Source organism: Heterodontus francisci, chromosome 32, assembly GCF_036365525.1.
Source record: "Heterodontus francisci isolate sHetFra1 chromosome 32, sHetFra1.hap1, whole genome shotgun sequence".
Classification (NCBI taxonomy): Eukaryota; Metazoa; Chordata; class Chondrichthyes; order Heterodontiformes; family Heterodontidae; genus Heterodontus; species Heterodontus francisci.
The window spans coordinates 20,630,649-20,657,178 of NC_090402.1; the positions used below are offsets into that span (position 1 = coordinate 20,630,649).

General features: G+C 43.9%; 1 protein-coding gene across 4 annotated transcripts in view; it reads right to left on the minus strand.

Annotated features, from left to right (window-relative positions):
• The window catches only part of zbtb34 (zinc finger and BTB domain containing 34), a 38,778-nt gene extending 12,248 nt beyond the window's left edge, over nt 1–26,530 (minus strand). The window contains exon 1 of one of the 4 annotated variants that reach the window (XM_068012443.1): nt 26,321–26,530. Coding sequence is in view for 1 of the 4 variants with exons in the window: in XM_068012440.1 (XP_067868541.1) it covers nt 17,013–17,038 (26 nt within the window). In the remaining 3 variants the exon portion in view is untranslated. Of the gene's footprint in view, nt 1–17,000; nt 17,251–26,320 lie in introns of those variants that run through there. The other 3 variants (XM_068012441.1, XM_068012440.1, XM_068012442.1) reach the window with 3 other exon arrangements.

The following is a 26,530-nucleotide window of genomic DNA, read 5'->3' on the forward strand; positions in this document are numbered from 1 at the left end:
GCATGGATGTTAGACAGTGCTCTGTAGTTACCTGGTTTATCCTTTTCTCGCTTTTCGAACAGAGATGTTGCATTGGTACAACTTCCATTTTTAAGGAGGCTTGAAGGATGGTGGTCAAAGCCTCTACTTTAATTTCCCTGAGCATCCTTAAGCATGTATGCCACTGGAGCATGGTGCCTTTTGCTTTTGAGTTCTGCCCTTTTTCCTCATTTTTACTTCTTTATCTATAGCTCTCCTCTTGCACCTAATCATTCCCATTAACACACTTTTTTGGGTAAACCAAAGTACTCAGTACCTGTCACCATGATTGCGCCCTTTCCCTATTCTCTTTTTTAAACTAATAAGCTGTCTGCAGCAATGTCTACAGTCAATTATGAAGATAAGCTTTTAACTTACAGGAAGGCGAAGGAGGTGAAAGAAACATCAGAAACTAACTCCAAAGAGCCACCTAGTGATCAGAGCCCACAACTGCACTGTGACAACTGACAGAGCAAAACTGAATAAAAACACAAGACTTTTTTTTATTCGTTCATTGGATGTGGGCGTCGCTGGCTCAGACAGCATTTATTGCCCATCCTTAATTGCTCTAGAGGTGGTGGTGGTGAGCTGCCTTCTTGAACCACTGCAGTCCATGTGGGGTGGGTACACCAACAGTGCTGTTAGGGAGTTCCAGGATTTTGATCCAGCGACAGTTAAGCAACGACAATATAGTTCCAAGTCAGGATGGTGTGTGGCTTGGAGGGTGGTAGTGGTTGTGGGTTTGGAAGATGCTGTCTAAGGAGCCTTGGTGTGTTGCTGCAGTGCATCTTGTAGATGGTACACACTGCTGCCACTGTGTGTAGGTGGTGGAGGCAGTGAATGTTTGTGGATGGGGTGCCAATCAAGCAGGCTGCTTTGTCCTGGATGGTGTTCAGCCTCGAGTGTTTTTGCAGCTGCACCCATCCAGGCAAGTGGAGATTATTCCATCACACTCCTGACTTGTGCCTTGTAGCTGGTGGACAGGCTCTGGGGAGTCAGAAGGTGAGTTACTCACCACAGGATTCCTTGCCTCTGACCTTGCCACGGTACTTATATAGCTACTCCAGTTCAGTTTCTGGTCAATGGTAACTCTGAGGATGTTGATAGTGGGGGATTCAGCAATCATAACGCCATTGAATGCCATGGGGAGATGGTTAGATTCTCTCTTGTTGGAGATGGTCATTGCCTGGCACTTGCGTGGTGCAAATGTTACTTGCTACTTATCAGCTCAAGCCTGGATATTGTCCAGGTCTTGCTGCAAATAGGAGCAGGGGTAAACCATATGGCCCCTTGAGCCTGGTCTGTCATGCAAGACAATCATGGCTGATCTTCTGACTCAACTTCACTTTCCTGCTCAATCCCCGTATCCCTTGATTCCCCGAGACACCAAAAATCGCCTATCTCAGCCTTAAATATATTCAATGATGGAACTTCCACAACCTTCTGGAGTACCTAATTCCAAAGATTCACAACACTTTGAGTGAAAAGATTTCTCCTCATCTTAGTTCTAAATGATCAACCACTTATCAGAAGACTGCCCTTGTGTTCTAGATTTCCCAGCCAGGGGATACAACCTCTCAGAATCTACCATGTCAAGCCCCTTCAGAATCGTGTATGTTTCAATGAGATCACTTCTCATTCTCCTAAACTCCAGAGAGCACATGCTCAATTTAATCAGCTAATCATAGCACAACTCTCTCGTCCCAGGAACCAACCTAAAGAACCTTTGCTGTACTATCCCCACTGCAAGTACATCCTTCCTTAAATATGGAGACCAAATCTGCACACAGTACTCCAGGTGTGATCTCACCAAGGCTCTGCTTACTGTAACAAAACTTACTTATTCTTATACTCCAATCCCCTTCCAATAAAGTCCAACATGCCAGTCGCCTTCCTAATTGCCTGCTGCACCTTCATGCCAACATCATGTTCCTTGTATGAGTAGACCCAAGTCTCCCTGAACATTGAGAAGTTTCTGACTTTTAAAAAAATATTCTGATTTTCTGCTCTCACTACCAAAGTGAATAACCTCACGTGGGAAAGAACTGGCATAGCAATTTACAACATTAAACGGTGGCACAAAATATATGGCCAAAAATCTCAATAATAGGCAGTCTGCTGATTATGGACAGACATGCATGCTCTGTGAAAAATCTTTAATGCAGAAGGTGGATATTTTTCTATACTCTGCTTATAAATTAGGCCTCTACTCTCTGGAGTTTAGAAGAATGAGAAGTGATCTCATTGAAACATACAAGATTCTGAAGGGGCTTGACAGGATGGACAGTGAGGTTGTATCCCCTGGCTGGGAAATCTAGAACACAAGGGCAGTCTCAGGATAAGGGGCCGATCATTTAGGACTGAGATGGGGAGAAATTTTTTCACTCAAAGGGTTGTGAATCTTTGGAATTAGGTACTCCAGAGGGTTGTGGAAGTTCCATCATTGAATATATTTATTCATGGCACTAGAATGTCATATGCTTCCTTTTAAAACCTCATTTTAATTTCTCTGCTAATCTAAGGAATTCCATACCTTTTTCTGCATCACGTTATTACAACACGAGGAGTCAGTCGACTTTCTGTGCTGCACAGGATGCTGTCAGAACCTGAAGGAACATCCTGCAACTAAGGTTATGAAATATTCTCCCCCAACGCACTAAACACCACCTAGTTTTTTCACTTCCATTTATATCTTTGGGGTTTAATTTGTGCAAATAAAAGACATCAACTCCAAAGTTTCCCCTCTGTCAATATTTTATCAATTAAACCCAAAATGTATTGCGCTATGATGCCCTTAAACTAATAGAATGGAAATCTGACGAATGCAAGGCCAGATTTAGAATAATTGGCAAAAGCACTAGAGGGGAACTGAGCAAAATCTATTTCCACAGGATATGATGATGATCTGGAACGCACTACCCGAAAGGCGGAAGCTGATTCCACAGGAATTTTCAGAAGGCAATCGGACATGTATGTGGAGGACTAACTTGCAGAGCTATGGGGAAAAAGCTGAGGCGTGGGACTAAATTGGACAGTGCTTTCTGTGCACAACAGGCCGAATGACTTCCTTCTGTGCTGTAAGATTCTGTAGCTCTGTGTTGTCTCATTGATGATTTCTAGCAATTGGTTCATTTAAGCACTGGAATAAGAATATGTTTAAATCAACTGCGGTCAGAATCCAGAAAATAGTGAAATGGTAAAATTATTGCACACGTTTAAAAAGTTTTATTAGTGCCTTTTGATGAACAAGTTATGATTCTTCCCCCTCCCCATAGCTGAAAATGCAATGGTTGCACTGCTTATATTAAAAAAGTACCATACTGTGCTTCTCGATGCAAATCTACATTAAATTAATATTCTTTCATCTTGACTGTATAGCCTTAAGACTACAGATTAGATCACAGACTGACTATTACAATGCATGCTCTACATTCCACGCAACCATGGGGCACTTTTCACTTAATCTACAATGCCACTATTGTAGTCATTTTCACATATTGGCTGCAAGTAAATGCTATGTTTCAATCATAAAAAAGATCCTTTATCCGTGCAAAGGCAAAACACTGAGGATGCTGGAAATCTGAAATAAAAACAGAAAATGCCGCAAATACTCAGTAGGTCTGGCAGCATCTGTGGGGAGAGAAACCAGTTAACCTTTCATCCAAACTGGGAAAAGTTAAGAGTTGCAACAGGTTTTAAGAAAGTACAGAGGCAGGGAAAGGGGGGAGCTGAGGGAAGAACAAAAGGGAAGGTCTGTGATAGGCTGGAAGACAGGAGAAATTGAATGGCAAAAGGGATGCTGGTGCAAAGCAAAAAGGTGGAAGAGTGGTAACTGGACAAATAAAGGAACAAAAAGATACATTTAGAGATGTAAATGGAAAAAGCAGAAACATTAATAGCTGCTGTTCAAACAATCAAGAGCTGTAGTTATGATCTGAAACAGTTTAACTCAGTGTTGAGCCCAGAGGCTATAAGGTGTATAACAAAAAGATGAGGTGCTGTTCTTTGAGCTTATGTTCAACTTCATTAGAAGTACAGAAGGCCAAGGAGACCTGCGTGGGAGCGGAGCAGAGAATTAAAATGGCATAACTGGAAGCTCAGTGTCATGCTCGCAGACTGAACAGAGGTGATCCATAAAGCAATCATCCAATTTGCGTTTTGTCTCCCCAATGTAGAGGTCACATCATGAGTACAGACTAGAGTATACTAAACTGAAAGTAGTACAAGTAAATTGCTGCTTCACCTGGAAGGAGCGTTTGGGGCCTTCGACAGTGGGAAGGGAGGAGGTAAAAGGGCAGGTGTTGCATTTCCTGTGCTTGCATGAGAAGGTGCAGTAAAAAGGGGACAGGGTATTGGAGATGACTGAGTGGACCAGAGTGCCATAGAAGAAAGAGTGAATTAGAATTAGAACATTACAGCGCAGTACAGGCCCTTCGGCCCTCGATGTTGCGCCGACCTGTGAAACCATCTGACCTACACTATTCCATTTTCATCCAGTGATTTCGGAATGCTGAAAGGGGAAGGCAGGCGAAGATGTGTTTGGTGGCGGAAATGACAGAATAATCTGTTGAATGTGGAGGTTGATGCAGTGGAAGGTGAGGACAAGGGGAACCCTATCGTGGCTTTGGGAGGGAGGGTAAAGGGTAACAGAAGTGTAGAAGATGGGATGGACACGGTCAACTACAATGGAGTGGGATCCTCAGTTGAACAAGACATATAAGCAGCACTGGTATGGAAGGTGGCATCATCAGATAAGATGTGACGGAGAAAGGAATACAGTCCTTATGGAAAAAAGTGGAAGGAAGCGTAATCCAGGTAACTGTGGGAGAGAGTGGGTTTACAGTAGGTATTGGTCCACAGACTATTGCCAGAAATGGATACACAAAAATGAAGAAAGGGAAGGGTTGGAGATGGAGCACGAGGTGAAGGAAAGGTGGAAACTGGAAGTGAAGTTGATATTTTCCAGTTCGGGGGACAGCAGGAATGGCACCAATACAGTTATCGAGGTATTGGAAAAACAGGTGAGGGAGGGGACCTGAGTAGGATTGGAACCAAGAATGTCGAGCATAGCTAGGACCCATACGGGTCCCCATAGCAACCCCTTCTATTTGGAGGAAGTGAGTGGAGCTAAAGAAGTTATTCAAAGTAAAAAGTTCAGTCAGACAGAGGAGAGTGGTTGTGGACAGGGACTGGTTGGGCCTCCGTTCAAGGAAGAATGCCCTCAGCTGTCCTGGTAGAGAATGGAGGGGTAGAGAGATTGCACACCCACGGTGAAAAGGAGACAGCTCGAGCCAGGAAACGTTTGAAGTGGCAAATGGTGCCAGAAGAGTAGCAGATGTAGGTGGGAAGAGATAGGAAAAGGGGAGGAGAGAGTCGATAAGAAGAGATCAGTTATGAGGCAAGGACAGGCTGAAACGATGGGTCTATCAGGGCAGTCCTATTTGTGAACATTGGGAAGGAGATAGATGTGGGCTGTGCAGAGTTGGGGGGGGCTATGAGATTGAGACCACGGAGGGAAGATCTCCAGAGATGAAGTCAGTGACAGGCAGGGGAATGAGTGCTTATGTTCAGTGGTGGGTCATGGTCCAGGGGCGGAAGGATGAGATGGCAGAGTTGCTGTTTAACCTCCACAAAGTAGAGGTCAGTTTGGCAAACAGCACCACCCTTGTCAGCAGGTTTAATGACAATGTTGGATTTGGACCGGAGAACAAAGTGCTGCACATTCGGGGGAGGTAGGTTAGAGTAAGCGAACGTAGTAGAAAACTGCGGAGGCCAATGTCACACTGACAGTTTCCAATCAAAAGATCTAGAAGGTAAAAAGCCATGGAAGAGGTCCGGGGAACGGGAACTTTGATGGGAGAAACAGTCCGCTGTATAGTGCGACAAGACTCCTGGCTAAATAAGTGGACATGGAGGCAAAGACGATGGAAAATTTCAGCATTGTGCCAAGCTCGAAATTCTTTTGAGCTGGAGGCTTAAGGAAAGCTGAGGCCTGTGCCAAGGACTGAGCATGAGGTCATTGAGGTGAAGGTCAGAGAGGATAGTGAAAACTCAACAAAGGGTGAAAATGGAAGGAGGAATGGGAGGATTTTTTTATCTGTCTCTTTTCCAATGTCATCTTAACACTCATACACTAAAATCCTGTTCAATTAGCTGCCGTACTTTAATGTTTTGCGTTGTTACCTGTAATCCTGGATTATCACTTACGCAGCAGCACAAGTAATGTCTGCAGCACATCATGAGATCAATGCATAAGAACTAGGAGCAGGAGTAGGCAATTCAGCCCCTCGAGCCTGCATTCAATACGATCATGGCTGATCTCATCTTGGCCTCAACTCCACTTTCCTGCCCGTTCTCCATAACCCTTCAACCCTTTACTAATTAAAAATCCGTCCATCCCCTCCTTAAATTTACTCAATTTCCTGGCATCCACCACACTCTGGGGTAGTGAATTCCACAGACTCACGACCCTTTGAGAGAAGTAATTTCTCCTCATCTCTGTTTTAAATCTGCTGCCCCTTATCCTAAAGCTATGACCTCTCGTTCTAGATTGCCCCACAAGAGGAAACATCCTCTCTACGCCTACTTTGTCAATCCCCTTAATCATCTTATATACCTCAATTAGATCTCCTCTCATTCTTCTAAACTCCAGAGAGTAAAGGCCTAAACTGCTCAATCTCTCTTCATAAGACAAACTTTCTTTTTTTTATTTCCAAAATATACTTTATTCATGAAAATCTGTAAACCCCTCATCCCTGGAATCAATCATGTGACATACAATGGTGTGACACGTACACTGCTTTCTACAATACTACGTTCAAAATACACTTCTTAGTTGCCAAAATATACAATAAACTCAAGTTGACCCCTATTGCACATTTCTGCTTATATAAAGACAAAACAACATTAAGACATCTATCTGTCCAAACTGTACTTATTGGAGGGAGGGTGGGGTGAAAGGAAACAGAACTGATGGAAAATATTCAGTGACAAAATTAGCATATCTGCCAATGACCATATACAACTACTTCAGGAAACAGTGCAACTGCAGTAACTCCTTGCTAGCGATAGCTCACTAGCAGCAGTACCTCATCTGAATTGCCATTCTTCATAACAATAAGCATCAGCAGAATAGCTGACATCAGAGGCTGAACCCAATTCTTTCCTTACCTAGTTCCAGATGCGCACAATTTTAGCAAGGGTGTACCAAGCATAAACTGAAATTGCTACTCTTTTCCCCCTTCCAACCCAGAATTGCTGGCTTGTGTTGTAACATCCCTGCTGCTGCCGCCTCGACAAGAATGAACCGACCAAGTAGAGACTAGGATCAAGGCTGGAATCTTACTGGTCTATGCGGCTTAGCAGCAGTGGTAATTGAACGTAACATCTTCTCCATTGTTGCAAAACTACATGGAATCTGTCTTGGCCAGGCAAGCACCTGCCCAGCTTGAAGTCAGTGCCACCTAAATACTCTCTTGCATGTTTGGGGTAACAAGGTTTATTTGACCGATGTCTATATCCGCCTTGAATATATTCGATGACTCAGCCTCCACTGCTCTCTACGGTAGAGAATTCCAAAGATTCATAACCCTCAGAGAAGAAATTCCTCCATATCTCCATCTTAAATGGGCAACCCCTTATTCTGGAATTATGCCCTCGTCCTAGATTCCCCACCTTGTTGGATAGAATTAGGAACTTTATAAAATGAGATGATATATTATATTTAATCTACCCAATAAGCAACACCATCAGGTAAACCAGAGAAATATTAACAGGAAAGTACTCCCACTTCCCGTAGTTCATTAGCTCATAATATGCGGAAATATGGAAAATACTTCAGTTCCTAGACCACATAAATAAATAGGAACTTTACACTCCCATAAAAATGATTTTTCACACTGGGTAATACCTCCCATATGGCAAAGTATTCTGTATTCTTGCCCTGTCTGTAGTAACAGATCACTGCTATGCTTTATCATGATGACATCACTGCACCTCCCATACAAAAAGCATGAAAAGAAAATATTTGAACAAGCTGAAAAGATATTTTTTCCTTCCCTTCGGACAACTTAGGGACCGTAATGGCATTCTTGCTACCCTCATGGATAAACAGTCCAATTGGATATAGCTTCAGTTTTATCTGCTTGTAGCTAGATGTTCAGCTACTTGTTGCTGTATTAAAAAACCTCTACTGGCTTTATTTTGGGAAGAGCAAAATGCAGATAAAGGGAAGTATGCGGAATAGATGTACAAAGCGGAAAACATTCCTAACCTACTTTAGGATTATCTTTTCCTTAAAACATTATGAGCCATACATAACTCATTGCAAACCAACTAGTGCCATTTAAAGCCAAGTCCTGGAATATGAGGGAAAAGATATCATTTTCACTACAAATATGCCAACAGCTTAAACCCGATTCCAGATGTGGCACGTTCCAGATCTTCGGCTTACATTTAAGCATAAGCACTGATGCTAGGCACGTATTCTCTTTAAAAAAGGACAGGGAAAAAAAGTAAAACAGTTTGTCTACCAATCTGATGCACTGGAGAGCAGTAGGATGTTGGTTTATCCCCGATACAGTTCATAATACTGATCAACTGTTAACAGGAGGTCCCAAGCAGAAATCTGTCCACCTAAGACAAGGAGCATTAATCTGACTGTTCTCACACACTTTTTATTCAGACTACCAAAAGCCTGGGAAAAGTTTACTTACCATCATTCTCGGACAAAAAAATACATTTAATATAGGTTAATACGCAAGGTTTATGCCCTCTCCACTTGTCCAGTCCCTCAGGCAATCATAGCCAAGCAGTGACAAATCCCTACACTTTCTAGCTCTGCACAACTAGCTGTCATGGAAGCTTGGTCAGGTTATGTTGGGTTATAAAAAGTGAAGGTATATCTATACAAATATGCTTCCATTACTCATTTAGTTTTACAAGTGAGCAGCAGGAAAAGTCACTAACCTTAATTATACCACGACATAAGCGATGCTATAGTTAACACCAGTCGCGACTTGCACTCTCACCTGAGTCAAGGAGGTCAAGTTCAAGCCCCAGTCCAACATTGAGCACAATCTAGGAACAGTGTAGTACTGAGGGATTGCTGCACTGGTTTAAGGTCTCATCTGAAAGCCAAAGTCCTGTCTGCCTTCTTAACTTGACCTAAAAGATTTCATGGCACTATTCAAAACAAAGCAAATGATTTCAAGCTCACCTGTATAACATGTATCCCTCAACTAAAAGAAATTGCCTGGTCATTTACCTGATTGCTGTTTGTGAGAGCTTGCTGTGTGCAAATTGGTCGCTGCATTTCTCTACAACTGTGACTACAATTCAAAAGTACTTCATTAAGCTGTTAAATGCCTTGGGAACTTCCTGAAATTGTGAAATGAATTATATAAATGAAAGCTCTTTATCAGGACAGCTCCTTTAAAATCAGATAAAAAATAAACATTTTCACTAAACTTCATTATCACAACATTCCATCAAAATTACAACATAGATTTGGAATAAAACAGTACATTGCACCACTGATGATGTTTTGTGACTCGGGCCCACGGTGTTCTTGACATATAGGCCTTACGCAGTTCATCACTGCTATAATTAACCTCATCACATTGCTGCATGACAAAACTTCATTTACAACAGTTCAATCTTATTTCCAAATGTAAGAAATTGAGGATACATCAGAAAGATCCTGTGTGCTATTTTTATCCCAGTTCGTGAATCTTCCTGTAATTCACCACACAGTAATGCTGTAGGTGCTATATCACATGTTTGAGACATTTTCAAGAGATCTTACACCGAATTCAACATTCTTTTCAGTCCTAAATCACGTAGCATCTTTAAGTGGAAATTGAAAACAAATATATGGCATCACAAGAGCAAGGAAAATAGCCATAAAGATTTACAATTTTAGATATAGTAAACAGAAACAGATGCTTCAGTGAATTTAGACAATAATCTAATCTCAGGATTTAGACAGCAAACAAATTTCAGCTGCGCTCTTGCTTTATTAGATATTTCAGAGAGCAATCCATTTTTCTCCACTTGCAAGATAGAAACAATGTAACACGAGTGACAAAATTGTGTCAGCAATCAAAATCAAATTAATACGGCATACCACACAGAAAAACTTGCATTTATTTAGTACCTTTAACATAGGAAAACATCCCAAAGTGCTTCACAGGAGTGTCATCAGACAACAATTGGCACAAAGCCAAAGAAGATGATATTAAGAGGGGTCGCTAAAAGCTTGCTTAAAGAGGTAGGTTTCAAGGAGAGTCTTGAAAGAGACAGAGGTGAAAGGGTTGAAGGGAAGGAATCCAGAGCTTAGGGCCTAGACAGCGGAAGGCATGGCCAGCAATAGGGGGCAAATGGAGTGAGGGAGGCACAAGATGCCAGAGTTGGAGGGATGTAAGAATTCTCTGAGGGTTGGAGTGTGAAGGAATCTGGCCATAATGAGGGATAAGAGAGTCAGAGCTTTACAGCACAGAAACAGGCCCTTTGGCCCAACGCGCCTGCGCTGACCATCGAGCACCTGTCCTAACTAATCCCATTTCCCTGCACTTGGCCCATAGCCTTGTATGTTATGGCGTTTCAAGTGCTCATCTAAATACTTCTTGAATGTTGTGAGTGTTCCTGCCTCCACCACCCCTTCAGGCAGTGTGTTCTAGATTTCAACCACCCTCTAGGTGGAAAAACTCTTCCTCAACTCCCCTCTAAACCGCCTGCCCCTTACTTTAAATCTATGCCCCCTAGTTATTGGTCTCTCTGCTAAGGGAAAAAGTTTCTTCCTATCTATCCTATCAATGCCCCTCATAATTTTGTATACCTCAATCAGGTCCCCTCAGCCTTTTCCGCTCCAAGGAAAACAACCCCAGTCTGTCTTCATAACTGAAATGCTCCAGCCCAGGCAACATCCTGGTGAATCTCCTCTGCACCCTCTCCATTGCAATCACATCCTTCCTATAGTGTGGCGACCAGAACTGTACACAGTACTTCAGCTGTGGCCTAACCAGCGTTTTATACAGCTCCGTCATAACCTCCCTGCTCTTATATTCTATGCCTCAGCTCATAAAGGCAAGTATCCCGTATGCCTTCCTAACCACCTTATCTACCTGTGCTGCTGCCCTCCGTGATCTATGGACAAGTACACCAAAGTCCCTCTGAACTTCCTAGGGTCCTACCATCCATTGTATATTCCATTGCCTTGTTAGACCTCCCAAAGTGCATCACCCTCATACTTCTCAGGATTAAACTCCATTTGCCACAGCTCCGCCCATCTTACCAGCCCATCTATATTGTCCTGTAGTCTAAGGCTTTCCTCCTCACTACTTACGACACCACCAATTTTCATGTCATCTGCGAACTTACTGATCATACCTCCTATATTCACATCTAAATCATTAATGTACACTACAAACAGTAAGGGTCCCAGCACCGATCCCTGCGGTACACCACTGGTCACAGGCTTCCAATCGCAAAAACAACCCTCTACCATCACCCTCTGCCTCCTCCCACGAAGCCAATTTTGAATCCAATTTGCCAAATTACCCTAGATCCCATGGGCTTTTACTTTCTTAACCAATCTCCCATGCAGGAGCTTATCAAAAGCCTTACTGAAGTCCATGCTTTACCCTCATCTACACCTCTAATCACCTCCTCAAAAAATTCAACCAAATTTTAGACACGATCTCCCCCTGACAAAGCCATGCTGACTATCCCTGATTCATCCCTGCCTCTCCTTAACCTTATAAAGGTTAAAAGAGCTATTTTGATACGACCGAGGGATTAAAAACTTTTTAAAAAGGGTTCATCTTCTTAAAATGTTAAAAACGTTCATCTCTATAATACCAAATGGGCATGAGATTGCCTCATCTTAGAACCATAAGAGGCAGCTTCTGATTAGAAGAATTGGCTTCTAATGTCACAAACCTTACCACACTATAAAACATTGATAACATTAATTTTCAAGCTGTCACATGAAAATCTGACCATCACAAGCTTAGCTTTTTTAGGAATCAGAGGGGCCTGGACCTTACCTAGAAATTAACAATTATACAGCCTTATTTGGGAAATAAAGGGGGACAAACTTACTCACAGTTGAGATAATACCCCCATACACAAGAAATTAGTTATGCAACTTGAAAAACAGTATAAATATTGGAAGCACACATTGGATTTTTAGATTTGTTGGATTCGCTCCAACATCTCTCATGGTAAAGGTACGACTATTGGAGTGGGACAATGGTAATTCTCCCCTTAACTGGGACAGAGGTATTTCACTAACTCTGTCTCTTTTACTCAGGGATTTAAAGTAAACATTACTTTAATAATTGATGGATAGATATCCTACTCAAGTGTTTTACTGCAATATTTAGATTTAAAAATTGGATTCTCTACTAGAAACAAGATTGTACTTTCTATCTTTTCCTAGAACTATTCACATTGCATTGACTATCTCACCAACTGTGAATTGTATATTCGTTAATAAACTTTTATAGAAATTGGAATATATATTGTCTCACATATAGTCTTCTGTATCACTAACCCACGAGCCCGTCTCCATACACTCTTTGGTGGGGAGATACATTACTGAGGAGATATTCCTGGACCATTACAATATCTGGGTTATTACAATCTGGCTGAACCTTGTTAAAAAGGCTATCTGGAGGATAGTAATATCCTCAGATGGTTTATTTTCTTAAGGGAGAGTTGGGTCAGTCCTTCAGACCCCTTCAAGTGTCTTTGGGATCTGTCTTTCTCAACCATAGATTGAGAATGATCATCTGAGAAGTATGCCTGATCTGGGATAGCCCCAAAAAGGGGCTAGGATTATAATCCACCATAGGAGAGGGTTATAGAGGCCATTGGGAGAATTGAGCACAATCCTGTGATATTTAAAATTGAGATGTTGGTGGAATGGATGGCAATGTAGGTCAGCAAGCACAGGGGTAGTAAGTGATCAGGATTTAGTGCAGGTTAGGATACAAGCAGCAGAGTTTTGGATGTGCTTAAATTTATGGAGAGTGGAAGATGGGAGGCTAGTCGGGAGGGCATTGGAATAGTTGAGTCCGAAGACAAGACTGGAGAATTGATGAGGATTTCACCAGTGGATGGGCTGAGGCGGAGACAGGTAATGTTAAAAAGTTGGAAGTATCTGATTTTTGTGATGTTGAAGGCATGGGGCTGGAAGCTCAGCTAAAGCTCAAAGAGGATGCCGAGGTTGTGAAGTCTGGTTCAGCCTGAGACAGCGGCAGGGAAGGGGAATGCAATCGGAAACTGCAGCTCATCTAGTACAGTATGTCAGACAAGCAGGCTGATAACAGAGAACGCGAAGGGATTGTGGTGAGGTAGAGCTGGGTGTTGTCAGCATGCACATGGAACCTAATGTCATGTCTTCGGATGATATCACCAATGCCAGAATGGCAATAAGGAATAGGAGAGGTGCACGGATAGATCCTTGGGAAACTGCAGAGGTGTGGGCTGAGAAGACAGTGAGGTCAACCATGTCAAAGGCTGCAGAGATTGAGAAGGACAAGGAAGGTTAGTGCACCATGGTCAGTCACAAGGGGCACTATTTGTGCCTTTGATAAGGACTATTTCAATGCTTTGGCAGGGGTGGAAGCCTGATCAGTGAAGTTCAAATGCAGAGTTGCAAGAAAGGAGGGCATGGATTTGGGAGGTACATTCACGGACTTGAGTGTAAAATGGTTTTGCAGCTGGGTAGTAGTTTGCAAGGACAGAAAGGTCAAGGGTATTTTTTGAGGATGGGAATGATAACAGCAGCTTTGAAAGGGAGGGGGATAGTACCTGAGGGGGGAGAGACAGACCTGTTTACAGAGTCATCTAACAAGGGGGCTACGATGGGAAGTTGGTGGTCAGAAGTTTAGTGTGAATAGGGTCAAGAGTGCAGGACTCATGGACAAGATGATCTCAGAGAACATATGAGGGGGGAAAAAGGAGAGAAACGAAGTTAGGGGGAACCTTGGATTGATGGGCAAGGGGAATGGAGGGATATGGCAGAGGCAACAGAAGGTTACTCAAAGAAGTCCATAAGCTGTTTTCACTTGTTGGAGGTGGGAAGGGGTGGAAAGAGAGAGATTTAAGCAGACGGTTGATAGTGAAGAAAAGAAACCGGGGGATTAGCTTTGCATTTCAGAATGACTGATTACACTGAAGTACGCTTTAATATTCTTTCTCCTACTTCAACTTCTGACACCCTTATACTTGTATTCTTGCTTCTAGGTCACCAAGTGTTTAACTTCACAGCATTTAACTGATGGCAGAATGTGAAAATTAGACAGCTTTTAGTAGAACATAAACCTCAAAAGATGTTTTAAATGCACACACTCTTTTGTTAAAGTGAGAAATGCTATTCCCCAACTCAAAAGAGCAGTTCAGGAACCATCTGCTGATCCTGTTCTTAAATTGACCACCTGGTAGCCCGCAAGAGCAGCACAGCAACTTGGCCATCAAATTACTATCCCGTCTTGTGAGGAAGCAGCCCCTCCCCCACCAGCTCACTTCCATCTCCCTCAAATTATAGAAAGGTGACAACTTGAACTCCACACATGGAGTTCATAAAAATCTAGTACAGTGCACTGGAATACCTGTATTGTTTTATAACATGCAGTTACAAATCTGAGTGCACGTGTAACCTGCAATCTCAACATAAAATCATTTAATTTCTACATTCCCCATTTTTCCAATTTGTCTTATTACATACCATGCCCACAAGTTGATGGGCAGACAACCTGCATTTTGATCCCTGTCAATGCAACATTGTAACCTGATCTCAAGAGCTGCAAGGGAACAGCCACATGTGGTGACTCATTCAAACTTATCCCCATGAAGAAGCACTTGGCCTCCACACACACCTCACCAAAACAGCATGCCTAACATGAGGAACTTACTAAGGGAAAGAGAGTGTAAAAGCCCATAAGTTACCATTCCATACAGCAGAACACTGCAGCTCCAGCCTAACAATGCCAAAGGTGTCATTTTATATCCACATTTCACCAAAACGCGAAAGCTATGGACAATCAGAAACACAAGGATGACAAAATACTGGAACTAACTTACAAGTAGCAGGAAAGTAGAACACAGATAAACCAACAAGAGCAAAAAAAACTTTTTAAAAAGATAATTAAAGCAGAAAGTTGGATGGATTGAAGTCTGTGCAATAAAATATAATAGGGCTAAATAGCTTTAACACCTGAAGCCAATCAAAATGGTGGCTCAAAAAGAGCACAGCTCGCAATATTTATTGTGTGTGATCACTGACATATAGTAAAGCAAAAAGATCAAGTTTTCAACCAAATAAACCAGATGTGGCTTTTATCAGGTGAAAGATGGAGAGCTGCTGCATAGTTACCACTGTTGCTGATTTCAGAATATTGTACTATCATGTACACTGTTCAGTTTTATCATTCTGATTTAGAAATTAGAATTGATCAGAATCAAACTTGCAACACAGTCTTACGATCATAAAAAAAAGTATCTTCCGTGCTCTGCTTTATCATTCTAGGAGATTAGGAGAACGGGATTAGACAAGATGCGTAACGTGGAAAAAACCACCGAAAATTTAATGGGATAATAGCCTGTTCTATGCTTTCTTATATAGTTTTAATCAGAATTCTGAAAGCTCAACAATGTCATTGAGGTCATGTGGAAATTACAGGAGCGTCTTTTGAAATAAATTATCCGTCGATAAAAAAAAATTATCAAATTTCTTGACATGGAGGTAGGTAGAGGTTTAAAAAAGCACGGTAGCTGAAGGGACTTAAGATGGAAACGTTAAGGTTCCATCTTGCTTTGAGGTATTAATCATATTTATAGATTTGTGTTTCCACAATGAAACAATGTAATCACCACACTGTCTGTGAATTTCTTTGCCTAAAAACACATGCAATGGTAAGGGAGAGATGTGGGACAGAATCTTGATTTTTCCAGTGCAGAACTCAATGGCAACTGCCACTAGAGAATTCCACCTTGATTCGGATTTTTTGATTAAAGTCCTCCTCAAAATGTTTTTAAAAAGCTGGGCATGACATCAACATAAAGAAACACAAAAGTGTTTATTCTCGCAAATACAAAAAATATGGATTACTTTCCCACAAAGTAATGGGGAAACAATGATTAATCTGCTTTTTCCAAATACAAACTCTGTCCTCCTTTTAAATGAGAATGTTAATGGTCATGTACTTCGAGTAAATTGGGATTACAAGGTCAGGCTTACGGATACAGGGAAAGTGTTAGGAAAAAAAAACCTCTAATTTAACCATTTTCGTCACGGGCAGCAGTTACGATACTGTTGATCTTGGTCAAACGATGTACTCCACACGGTCAACAATTTTTCTCTCATTTCACTTTCATTCTGCAACAGTATCTTCTGTAACTTACTTAACTTTAGTCCTTTCGTTAAACAGAACTACAAGCATGTTTAATAATCGAGGAGATTTTACGAATGACTTTTTACCAGAGAGCTTGAGAATTTTCTGAAGGACATGTCTAGCACCTAGAAAATCCCTCTTGCGTGTTTATTTTCCCTGTTATTAACGGAACAATTTGGTTTTAAAAAATTACAACTGTTATCAACGTTTCCTCATAAAGGAAAGAGCGCGTCACGAACAATCCTTTTTGTTATTTAACTCTCACCAATTGTTACGTTGATTACAATTCAAAGCTTCAATAATTTTCAGAAGTGAAACCAGGCCGGACAAGACGATTAAAACAAACTGTTTTTTTTTTCGGGTTTCTAAAAAAAAACTGCTTTTAACTTGGATTTGGCGGGACAGTTAAGGGGAGGACATTTAAGTGACGGGGAACCAAAAAGATTGTAATTATTACTGAAATAAAAGGAGAGCGAGCTTGTTGGAAAACTCGGCGATAAATAATAGAGATGAAGCTCGAAACTTGTTTTCGGTGAAGCCCCTGTCGCTGTGGAATGAGGAGTCCGAGCGCACATAACTCACCAAAGCACTTACTTGGTTCCTAACTTCACATACAACATGGAGGCTGGGCCCTGCTCTCGCTCAAACCCGCTGCTCGCTTTATCGGTCGCCGGCCGCCGTCACCTCGCATTTCATACTTACGCCGCCTTGCAGTGGAGCGGGTTGTTTTTTTTCACATTTTTTTTGTTTCCTTTTCACTTCCCCCTCCCCACCTGGTGCTGTCGCTGCCCAGGCCTCAGATACAGCCCGTCCGACCAACCGTCCCGACCCGGAACTGAATCTCTCACAGACCCTCACCTCTCACTTCCGGCGGCGGTGGAGACCGATCAAGTTCGGAGCCCGAGTGCGATCGGCGCCCGATCGAGTTCGAAGGCCGAGCCAGTTCGGAGCCCGAGTGCGATCGGCGCCCGATCGAGTTCGAAGGCCGAGCCAGTTCGGAGCCCGAGTGCGATCGGCGCCCGATCGAGTTCGAAGGCCGAGCCAGTTCGGAGCCCGAGTGCGATCGGCGCCCGAGCGAGTGCGAAGGCCGAGCCTGTTCGGAGCCCGAGTGCGACCGGAGCCGATAAGTTGGCAGGCTGTGGGTCGTGGGGTACCGCAAGGAGCAGTGCTTTGGCCACAGCTGTTCACAATCAATATCAATGATTTGGATGTGGGGATTCAATGTGCTATTTCCAAGTTTGCTGATGATACAAAACTAAGTGGGAATGTGAAATAAAAACAAGAAATGCTAGAAATACTCAGCAGGTCTGGCAGCCTCTGTGGCAGAGTTAACGTTTCAGGTCAATGACCCTTCATCAGAACTGGCATATTAGAAATGTAAAAGGTTTTAAGCAAATAGAGCAGGGGTGGGGCAAGAGATAACAAAGGGTGTTGATAGGACAAGGTCACAGAGAATAACTGACCAGAAAATCATGGAACAAAGGCAAACGGTATGTTATTGGTGTGGTGAAAGACAAGGTGTTAGTACAGAGAGGGTGTTAATTGATAGAGAAATGAACAGCCCTAGCCCAAAGCACAAACATGAAAAAAAAAGTGGGTAAGCACAGTAGAAACAAATTAAACAAATTAAAATAAAATAAACAAATAAAAAAGAAAAAAATAACTAAAAATAAAAAGGGGGTCCCCCTCATGCTCTGAAATTATTGAACTCAATGTTCAGTCCGGCAGGCTGTAGCGTGCCTAATCGGTAAATTAGATGCTGTCCCTCAAGCTTGCGTTGATGTTCACTGGAACACTGCAGCAATCCCAGGACAGAGATGTGAGCATGAGAGCAGGGGGGAGTATTGAAATGGCCAGCAACTGGAAGCTTGGAGTCATGCTTTTGGACTGAGCAGAGGTGTTCCGCAAAGCGGTCACCCAATCTGCATTTGGTCTCCCCACTGTCGGGGAGACCACATTGTGAGCAGCGAACACTGTATACTAAATTGAAAGAAGTACAAGTAAAGTAAATTGCTACTTCAGCTGAAAGGAGTGTTTGGGGCCTTGGATAGTGAGGAGAGAAGAGGTAAATGGGCAGGTATTACACCTCCTGCGATTGCCTGGGACAATGCCATGGGAAGGGGACGAGGTGGTGAGGGTAATGGAGGAGTGGACCAGGGTGTCGCAGAGGGAATGATCCCTTCGGAATGCTGACAGGGGAGGGGAAGATGTGTTTGGTAGTGGCATCGCGCTGGAGGTGGCAGAAATGGTGGAGGATGATCCTTTGGATAAGGAGGCTGATGGGGTGAAAAGTGAGGACAAGGGGAACCCTGTCGCTGTTCTGGCAGGGAGGGGAACGGGTGAGGGTAGAGGTGCGGGAAATGATCTAGATACGGTTGAGGACCCTGTCAACCACAGTGGGGAGGAATCCTCATTTTGAGGAAAAAGGAAGACATATTAGAAGCGCTGTCGTGGAAGGTTGCATCATCAGAGCAGATGTGATGGAGAAACTTGGAGAATGGAATGGGGTCCTTACAGGAGGCAGGGTGTGAAGAAGTGTAGTCGAGGTAGCTGTGGGAGTCGGTGGGCTTATAAAGATGAATATTAGAAGACAGCCTATCCCCAGAGATGGAGACAGAGAAGTCGAGGAAGGGAAGGGAAGTGTCGGAGATGGACCATGTAAGGTGAGAGAAGGTTGGAAATTAAGAGCAAAGTTGATAAAGTTTTCCAGTTTGGGGCGGGAGCAGGAAACAGCACCGATACAGTCATCAATGTACCGGAGAAAGAGTTGGGGGAGGGGGCCTGAATAGGACTGGAATAAGGAATGTTCGACATATCCCACAAAAAGACAGGCATAACTAGGACCAATGCAAGTATCCATAGCAACATCTTTTACTTAAAGGATGTGAGTGAAGTTGAAGGAGAAGTTGTTCAATTTGAGAACAAGTTCGGCCAGACGAAGGAGGGTGGTGGTGGATGGGGACTGGTTGTGCCTCTGTTCAAGGAAGAAGCAGAGAGACCTCAGACCGTCCTGGTGGGGGATGGCGGTGTAGAGAGATTGGACGTCCATGGTGAACAGGAGGCGGTTGGGGCCAGGAAACTGGAAATTGTCAAAATGACGTAAGGCCAGAAGAGTCACGGATGTCGGTGGGAAGAGACTGGACCAGGGGAGAAAAGATAGAGTCAAGGTTGGAAGAAGTGAGTAGGTAAGTGGGAATAGGAGTTGTGAGGAGGATGCAAAGACGCTTCAAAGGGATTTAGATAGGCTAAGTGAGTGGGTAAGAACATGGCAGATGGAATATAATGTGGAAAAATGGGAAGTTATCCACGTTGGTAGAAAAAGAGAGAAATGCAGAGTATTTCTTAAATGGTGAGATATTGGGAAGTGTTGATGTCCAAAGGGACCTGGGTCCTTTTTCATAAGTCACTGAAAGCAATTAGGAAACCATATGGTCTGTTGGCCTTTAGTGCAAGAGGATTTGAGTACAAAAGTAAAGAAGTCTTGCTGCAGTTGTACAGAGCCTTGGTGAGACCGCACCTGGAGCATTGTGTACAGTTTTGGTCTCCTTACCTAAGGAAGGATATACCTGCCGTGGAGAGAATGCAACAAAGGTTCACCAGACATCAGTGCAAAAGATAAGGCTAAAGTATTTGCAACAATCTTCAGCCAGAGGTGCCGAGTTGATGATCCATCTCGGCTTCCTCCTGAAGTCCCCAGCATCACAAATGCCAGACTTCAGCCAATTCGATTCACTCCGCGTAATATCAAGAAACGACTGAAGGCACTGGATACTGCAAAGGCTATGGGCCCTGACAATATTCCGGCAACTGTACTGAAGACCTGTGCTCCAGAACTTGCCGCACCCCTAGCCAAGCTTTTCCAGTACAGCTACAACATTGTCATCCACCCGGCAATGTGGAAAATTGCCCAGGTATACCCTGTACACAAAAAACAGGAGAGTTCCAACCCGGCCAATCATCAGTCTACTCTCAATCATCAGTAAAGTGATGGAAGGTGTCATCAACAGTGCTATCAAGCGGCACTTGCTTAGTAATAACCTGCTCAATGACGCTCAGTTTGGGTTCCACCAGGGCCACTCAGCTCCTAACCTCATTACAGCCTTCGTTCAAACATGGACAAAAGGGCTGAACTCAAGACGGGAGGTGAGAGTGACTACCCTTGACATCAAGGCAGCATTTGACCGAGTATGGTATCAAGGAGCCCTAGCAAAACTGAAGTCAATGGGAATTGCGGGGAAAACTCTCTGCTATTTGGAGTCATACCTAGCACAAAAGAAGATGGTTGTGTTTGTTGGAGGTCAATCATCTCAGTCCCAGGACATCACTGCAGAGTTCCTCAGGGTAGTGTCCTAGGCTCAACCATCTTCAACTGCTTCATCAACGACCTTCCTTCAATCATAAGGTCAGAAGTGGGGATGTTTGCTGATGATTGCACAATGTTCAGCCCCATTCACGACTCCTCAGATACTGAAGCAGTCCATGTTGAAATGCAGCAAGACCCGGACAATATCCAGGCTTGGGCTGATAAGTGTCAAGTAACATTCGCGCCACACAAGTGCCAGGCAATGACCATCTCCAACAAGAGAGAATCTAACCATCACCCCTTGACATTCAATGGCATTACAAATGCTGAATCTCCCACTATCAACATCCTGGTGGGGGGGGGGGGGGGGGGTTACCATTGTCCAGAAACTAAACTGGAGTAGCCATATAAATACTGTGGCTACAAGAGCAGGGCAAAGGCTAGGAATCCTGTGGAGAGTAACTCACCTCCTCACTCCCCAAAGCCTGTCCACCATCTATAAGGCACAAGTCAGGAGTGTGATGGAATACTCTCCACTTGCCTGGATGGGTGCAGCTCCAACAATGCTCAAGAAGCTCAACACCATCCAGAATAAAGCAGCCGCGTGATGGGCACACCATTCACAAACATTCACTCCCTCCACCACCGACGCACAGTGACGCAGTGTGTACCATCTACAAGATGCACTGCAGCAATGCACAAAGGCTCCTTAGACAGCACCTTCCAAACCCACGACCTCTACCAACTAGAAGGACAAGGGCATCAAATGCATGGGAACACCACCACCTGCAAGTTCCCCTCCAAGTTACACACCATCCTGACTTGGATCTATACTGTCGCGGGGTCAAAATCCTGGAACTCCCTTCCTAACAGCACCTCACATGGACTGCAGCAGTTCAAGAAGGCAGCTCACCACTACCTTCTCAAGGGCAATTAGGGATGGGCAATAAATGCTGGCCTAGCCAGCGACGCCTACATCCCATGAATGAATTAAAAAAAAGACTAATCCCTGGGATGGCAGGACTATCCTATGAGGAGAGATTGAGGAAGCTGGGCCTGTATTCTCGAGAGCAGGGTTGTCCAACAGACAGCCCACAGACTAGGATCCTTACTCGTGGATGTAAACTGTACCGGGCCATTCCTCATCCTCACCAGGGCTCCGTGACTGGAGATGAGAAATTTCCCTTCATCTTCTTCTTGCAGACGGTTTAAAAAAAAAATCACAATTCAGTTTCACAGGCAGATTCGGGGTTTTCCAGCGAGCTTTTCAAAAAAAAGTTGGAAACCCGCTGGAAAACCCCAAATCTGTCTGATGTCGGGAAACGGCTGTTCCTGATGTCAGCACCTGTCAGCTGTGAAACTGACTTGCGATCTTTTAAAAAAAAAATGACCAACCATTTGATGAGCATTCTTGCTCTCTGCAACTGTCAGGGAAGGGGGTGGGGGGAGGGGTGGACAGAGAAAGAGAGAAAGGGGGACCGAGAGAGAAAGGGGGATTGAGGGAGAAGGGACAGAGTGAGAAAGGGGAACAGACAGATAGAGAAGGATACAGTGGGAGAGATAGAGGGGGCGGTACAGAGACAGGGGGAACAGAGAGAGAGGGGGAAACAGAGAGGGGGAAACAGAGAGGGGGAAAGAGAGAGAGAGAGAGAGGGGAACACAGAGAGAGAGAGGGGAACAGAGAGGGAGAGGGCGGGAGGGGCAGAGAGGGGGAAATGGAGAGAGAGAGAGAATGGGGAAGAGAGAGAGTGGGGAAACAAAGAGAGAGCGGGAAATAGAGAGAGCGGGAAACAGAGAGAGCGGGAAACGAGAGAGAGGGGAACAGAGGGAGAGGGGAACAGAGGGAGAGGGGAACAGAGGGAGAGGGGAACAGAGGGAGGTGGGGGAAGAGAGAGAGGTGGGGGAAGAGAGAGAGATGGGATAAGAGAGAGAGAAGGGGGAAGAGAGAGAAGGGGGAAGAGAGAGAGGGGGGAACAGTTCAAGATCACTCCTGACAGATGGACATCTATCCGGAATACTCCTCATTGCTACAAGAAGTGTGTGGGCAGACATTGACTACTTGTGCAAGCAAACAAATGCCAAATATCTCACTAAATCAGTGTCCAACATAGTGACGAGAAAGTAGGTCAATAAATTAGGCTTCTCATTGAAAGCTTCTTCGCAAAAATGTACATTTGTTGTTGTTTTTATTAATAGGAAGATAAATTTTAATGCCTTTATCTTTCCAAAATTGTCTCACTGGACCCCTGTGTAAGCCAAAAATTGTAATGTGGCCCCCCCACACGGAAAGGTTGGACAACCCTGCTCTAGAGTTTAGAAGAATGAGGTCATCTCATTAAAGCATACAAAATTCTTACAGGGCTCGATAGGTTTGATGCAGGAAGGATGCTTCCTTGGTTGGGGGCTTGTGTGGGGGAGGGGGGAGGGGCAGCGGCATCTAGAACCAGTAGGCCATGTAGGACTGAGATGAGGAGGAATTTCTTCACTCAGAGGGTGGTGAATCTGTGGAATTCTCTAGCACAGAGGGATGTGGAGGCTCAGTCATTGGGCTGAATTTTATAACAGACCACATGTCGTGGAGCCAGGGCAATCCTAAGCGCGACGGCTGATTTAAATAGCTTGGAGGGGGCAGGCTGTCTGTCCCTGGCAATGGCGTCAGTTGCCTGTGCGCAGGCGCTGATGCCATTTTTAAAGGTCTGTCAGCCCTATCGGTAAATTTAAATATTTAAAGTTAAATGGAATGAAATTAAATAAATACATCTCTTTTGCCACTCTCCCACTCCCGCAATAACAATTAAATTAATTATTTTCCCTTTCCCACCCCACAACACTTACCTTTGCCATCTGACCTACCCTCCCAAAATTTAACCTCCAACCCTTCCCACCATCCCCTACACCTTGACATTAATTTGACCTAGCTCTCCACAACACTGATAAACTTACCTCCTCCCCCCTCCCCACCAATGTTGTGCCTCGTTTCCCCGGATGGGGATCCGAAGGTGCAGCATTTTTGGCCACCAGGGTGAAGATCACACTGGGACATCAGGAGGCGATGTTAAATTAATTAATTCAGGGGTATTTTAATTTATTGAAATATTTAAATTGCAGTCCCGTTGCCGAGCGGTGGGGTGCGGGGTGGGGGGGCACCACAAGGCCTCGCCGCCGGGGAGGCGGTGGCGTATTGGCAATGTCACTGGTCTAGTAACCCAGAGACTCAGGCTACTGTTCTGGGGACATGGGTTCGAATCCCACCATGGCATTTGGTGAAATTTGAATTCAATTAATCTGGGAATTAAAAACAAAGTTAGTCTAATGGTGACCATCAACCATTGCTGATTGTTGTAAAAACCCATCTGGTTGACTAATGTCCTTCAGGGAAGGAAATCTTCTGTCCTTACCTGGTCTAGCCTACATGTGACTCCAGACCCACAGCAATGTGGTTGACTCTTAAAATGCCCTCTGAAATGGCCTAGCAAGCCACTCAGTTGAAAAGCAGTTAGGGAAGGGCAATAAATGCTGGCCTAGCCAGTGACGCGCACATCCCACAAATGAATGAAAAAAATATATCGGCCCAGATCCTGTCGACATTGGGATCCGAGGCCATCTTCAGGCCCACCTGCCACAGATCCTGATGTCGAGGGCTCCATAAAATCTGGCCCATTGAGTATGTTCAAGACAGAGGTTGATAGATTTCTAGATGTTGAAGATATCAAGGGATATGGGGATAGTCCAGGAAAATGGCGTTGAGATAGAAGATCAGCCATGATCAAGTTGAATGACAGAGCAGGCTCCAGGGGCCAAATGGCCTTCTCCAGCTCCTATTTCTACGTTCCTATGAGCTGAGCAAGAGCCAAAGGGAGTTGAGCTGGGAGCCCTAGTTCGGCCCTAAAAGTGTCAAGAATGTTGCCAGAATCATAGAATGCTGACAGCATAGAAGGAGGCCATTCGGCCCATTGTGTCCATGCCAGCTCTCTGCAGGACCAGCTCAGCTAGTCCCACTCCCTTGCCTTTTTCCAAGGTCCCTGCAACTTTTTTCTCTTCAGATAATAATCCATTTCCCTTTCTTGGGCCACAATTGAATCTGCCTCTACCACACTATCAAGCAGTGCATTTCAGATGCTAACTACTCGCTGTGCAAAAATGTTTTGCCCCAAGTCGTTGTTGCTTCTTTGGCCATTTGCCTTAAATTGGCGTCATCTGGTTCTCAACCCTTCCGCCAACGGGAACAGTTTCTCCCTATCTTCTCTGTCTAGACCACCCATGATTTTGAACACCTCTATCAAATCTCCTCTCAATCTTCTCTTTTCCAAAGAGAACAGCCCTCTTAATCTTCTCTTTTCCAAAGAGAACAGCTTCTCCAAACTATCCACATAACCTTTGTTTCTCATCCCTGGAACCATTCTTGTAAATTTTTCTGCGCTTGGTCTATAGCCTACACATCCTAGCATGTGGTGTCCTGAAATGGAAGCAGCACTTGAGGCTGAACCAGAGTTTTATCAAGTTCATCATGACTTCCTTGCTTTTGTACTCTATGCCTCTATTTATAAAGCCCTGTAAGCCTTTTTAGCAGTAACCAAAAGCAGCTAATAGGCTTTATAGCAAGAAACAAATTAAAATTTAAACGAGAAAGCTGCATGCTGTCCAAAAATCATCTCATTAACCATTTCCTCCCAAATCTGCTGCAATAAAACTGTTTCCTTGCTGCCCAGTCTCCCAGTACATGCCAATAATAAGCGTTTCATGCTGACATTTCAGAATTTGCTAACAAAAATCAGCACTGCCCTTCCCAGTCCCACTCCTCCAGGGCTCATACATAATCTTCCAGACAGATTCTGTTTTCTTATCTCAACGTTAATTGGTGTAAGTGCTGCCTCAGGATACTTTGGGTAGGAATGTTCCTCTGTAGCACCTTGGGAGATTTTACGACATTAAAGGTGCTAATATAAATGCAACTTGATGTTGTTCAACTGTTGGAAGAGAATAGTAGCTGTCGTGGATTAGAATCCTAGCCCCTTTTTGGGGCTATCTTGGATCAGGTGTACTTCTCAGATGATCACTCTCAATTTAAGGTTGAGAAAGACAGATGTTAAAGACACTGAATGGATCTGAAGGACTGATCTAACTCTCCCCAAAGGAAAGGAAACAGCTGAGAATATTACCATCCTCCAGACAGCCTTTTTAACAAGTTTCAGCCAGATTTTAATAACCCAGATATTATAATTGTCTGGAAACCCCTCCCCAGTAATGTACCTCTGTAAGTGAATTTCTCCGGCGTAACGAAACACACCTCTTACAAGTTCTGGACAATAGGGATTATATGGACAGATCAGACTTGGACCCACGTTTTTCGGGCTCAACCATATTGTGTTTAATAAGATTAACAATAACACTAAAACAGTACAAAACAGTACAACCCTGGCTTGTAAAACAAGCCCTACCGTGCTAAATTACCACGGCCCAATAAAAGAACCTTCCCGTGAAATAAACTAACACAAGACCACCAGCACTAAACCCCTCTAAGGTTTGGTTGGGACTTACAATCACCACCTCACACAGCTAAGTGGTCTTGTGGATGTGTAGGCACAGGCAATATGCTCACCCCGTTGCCTTGCTTGCAGCTTTTTCCAGTACATCTCACTCCTGGTTCCGTACCGCCGACGCAGTATCCAAGTTCCGGTTTGAGTCGAGGTCCGTTGATGAAGGATGAAGAACAATGCTCAGTTTCTCACAGTGTTCCGTTGAATCGAGCCGAGCCCCACTTGAGAGATTCACTGTAGATTGATGCCGAGGAGAGAAGAGCCAGCACTGT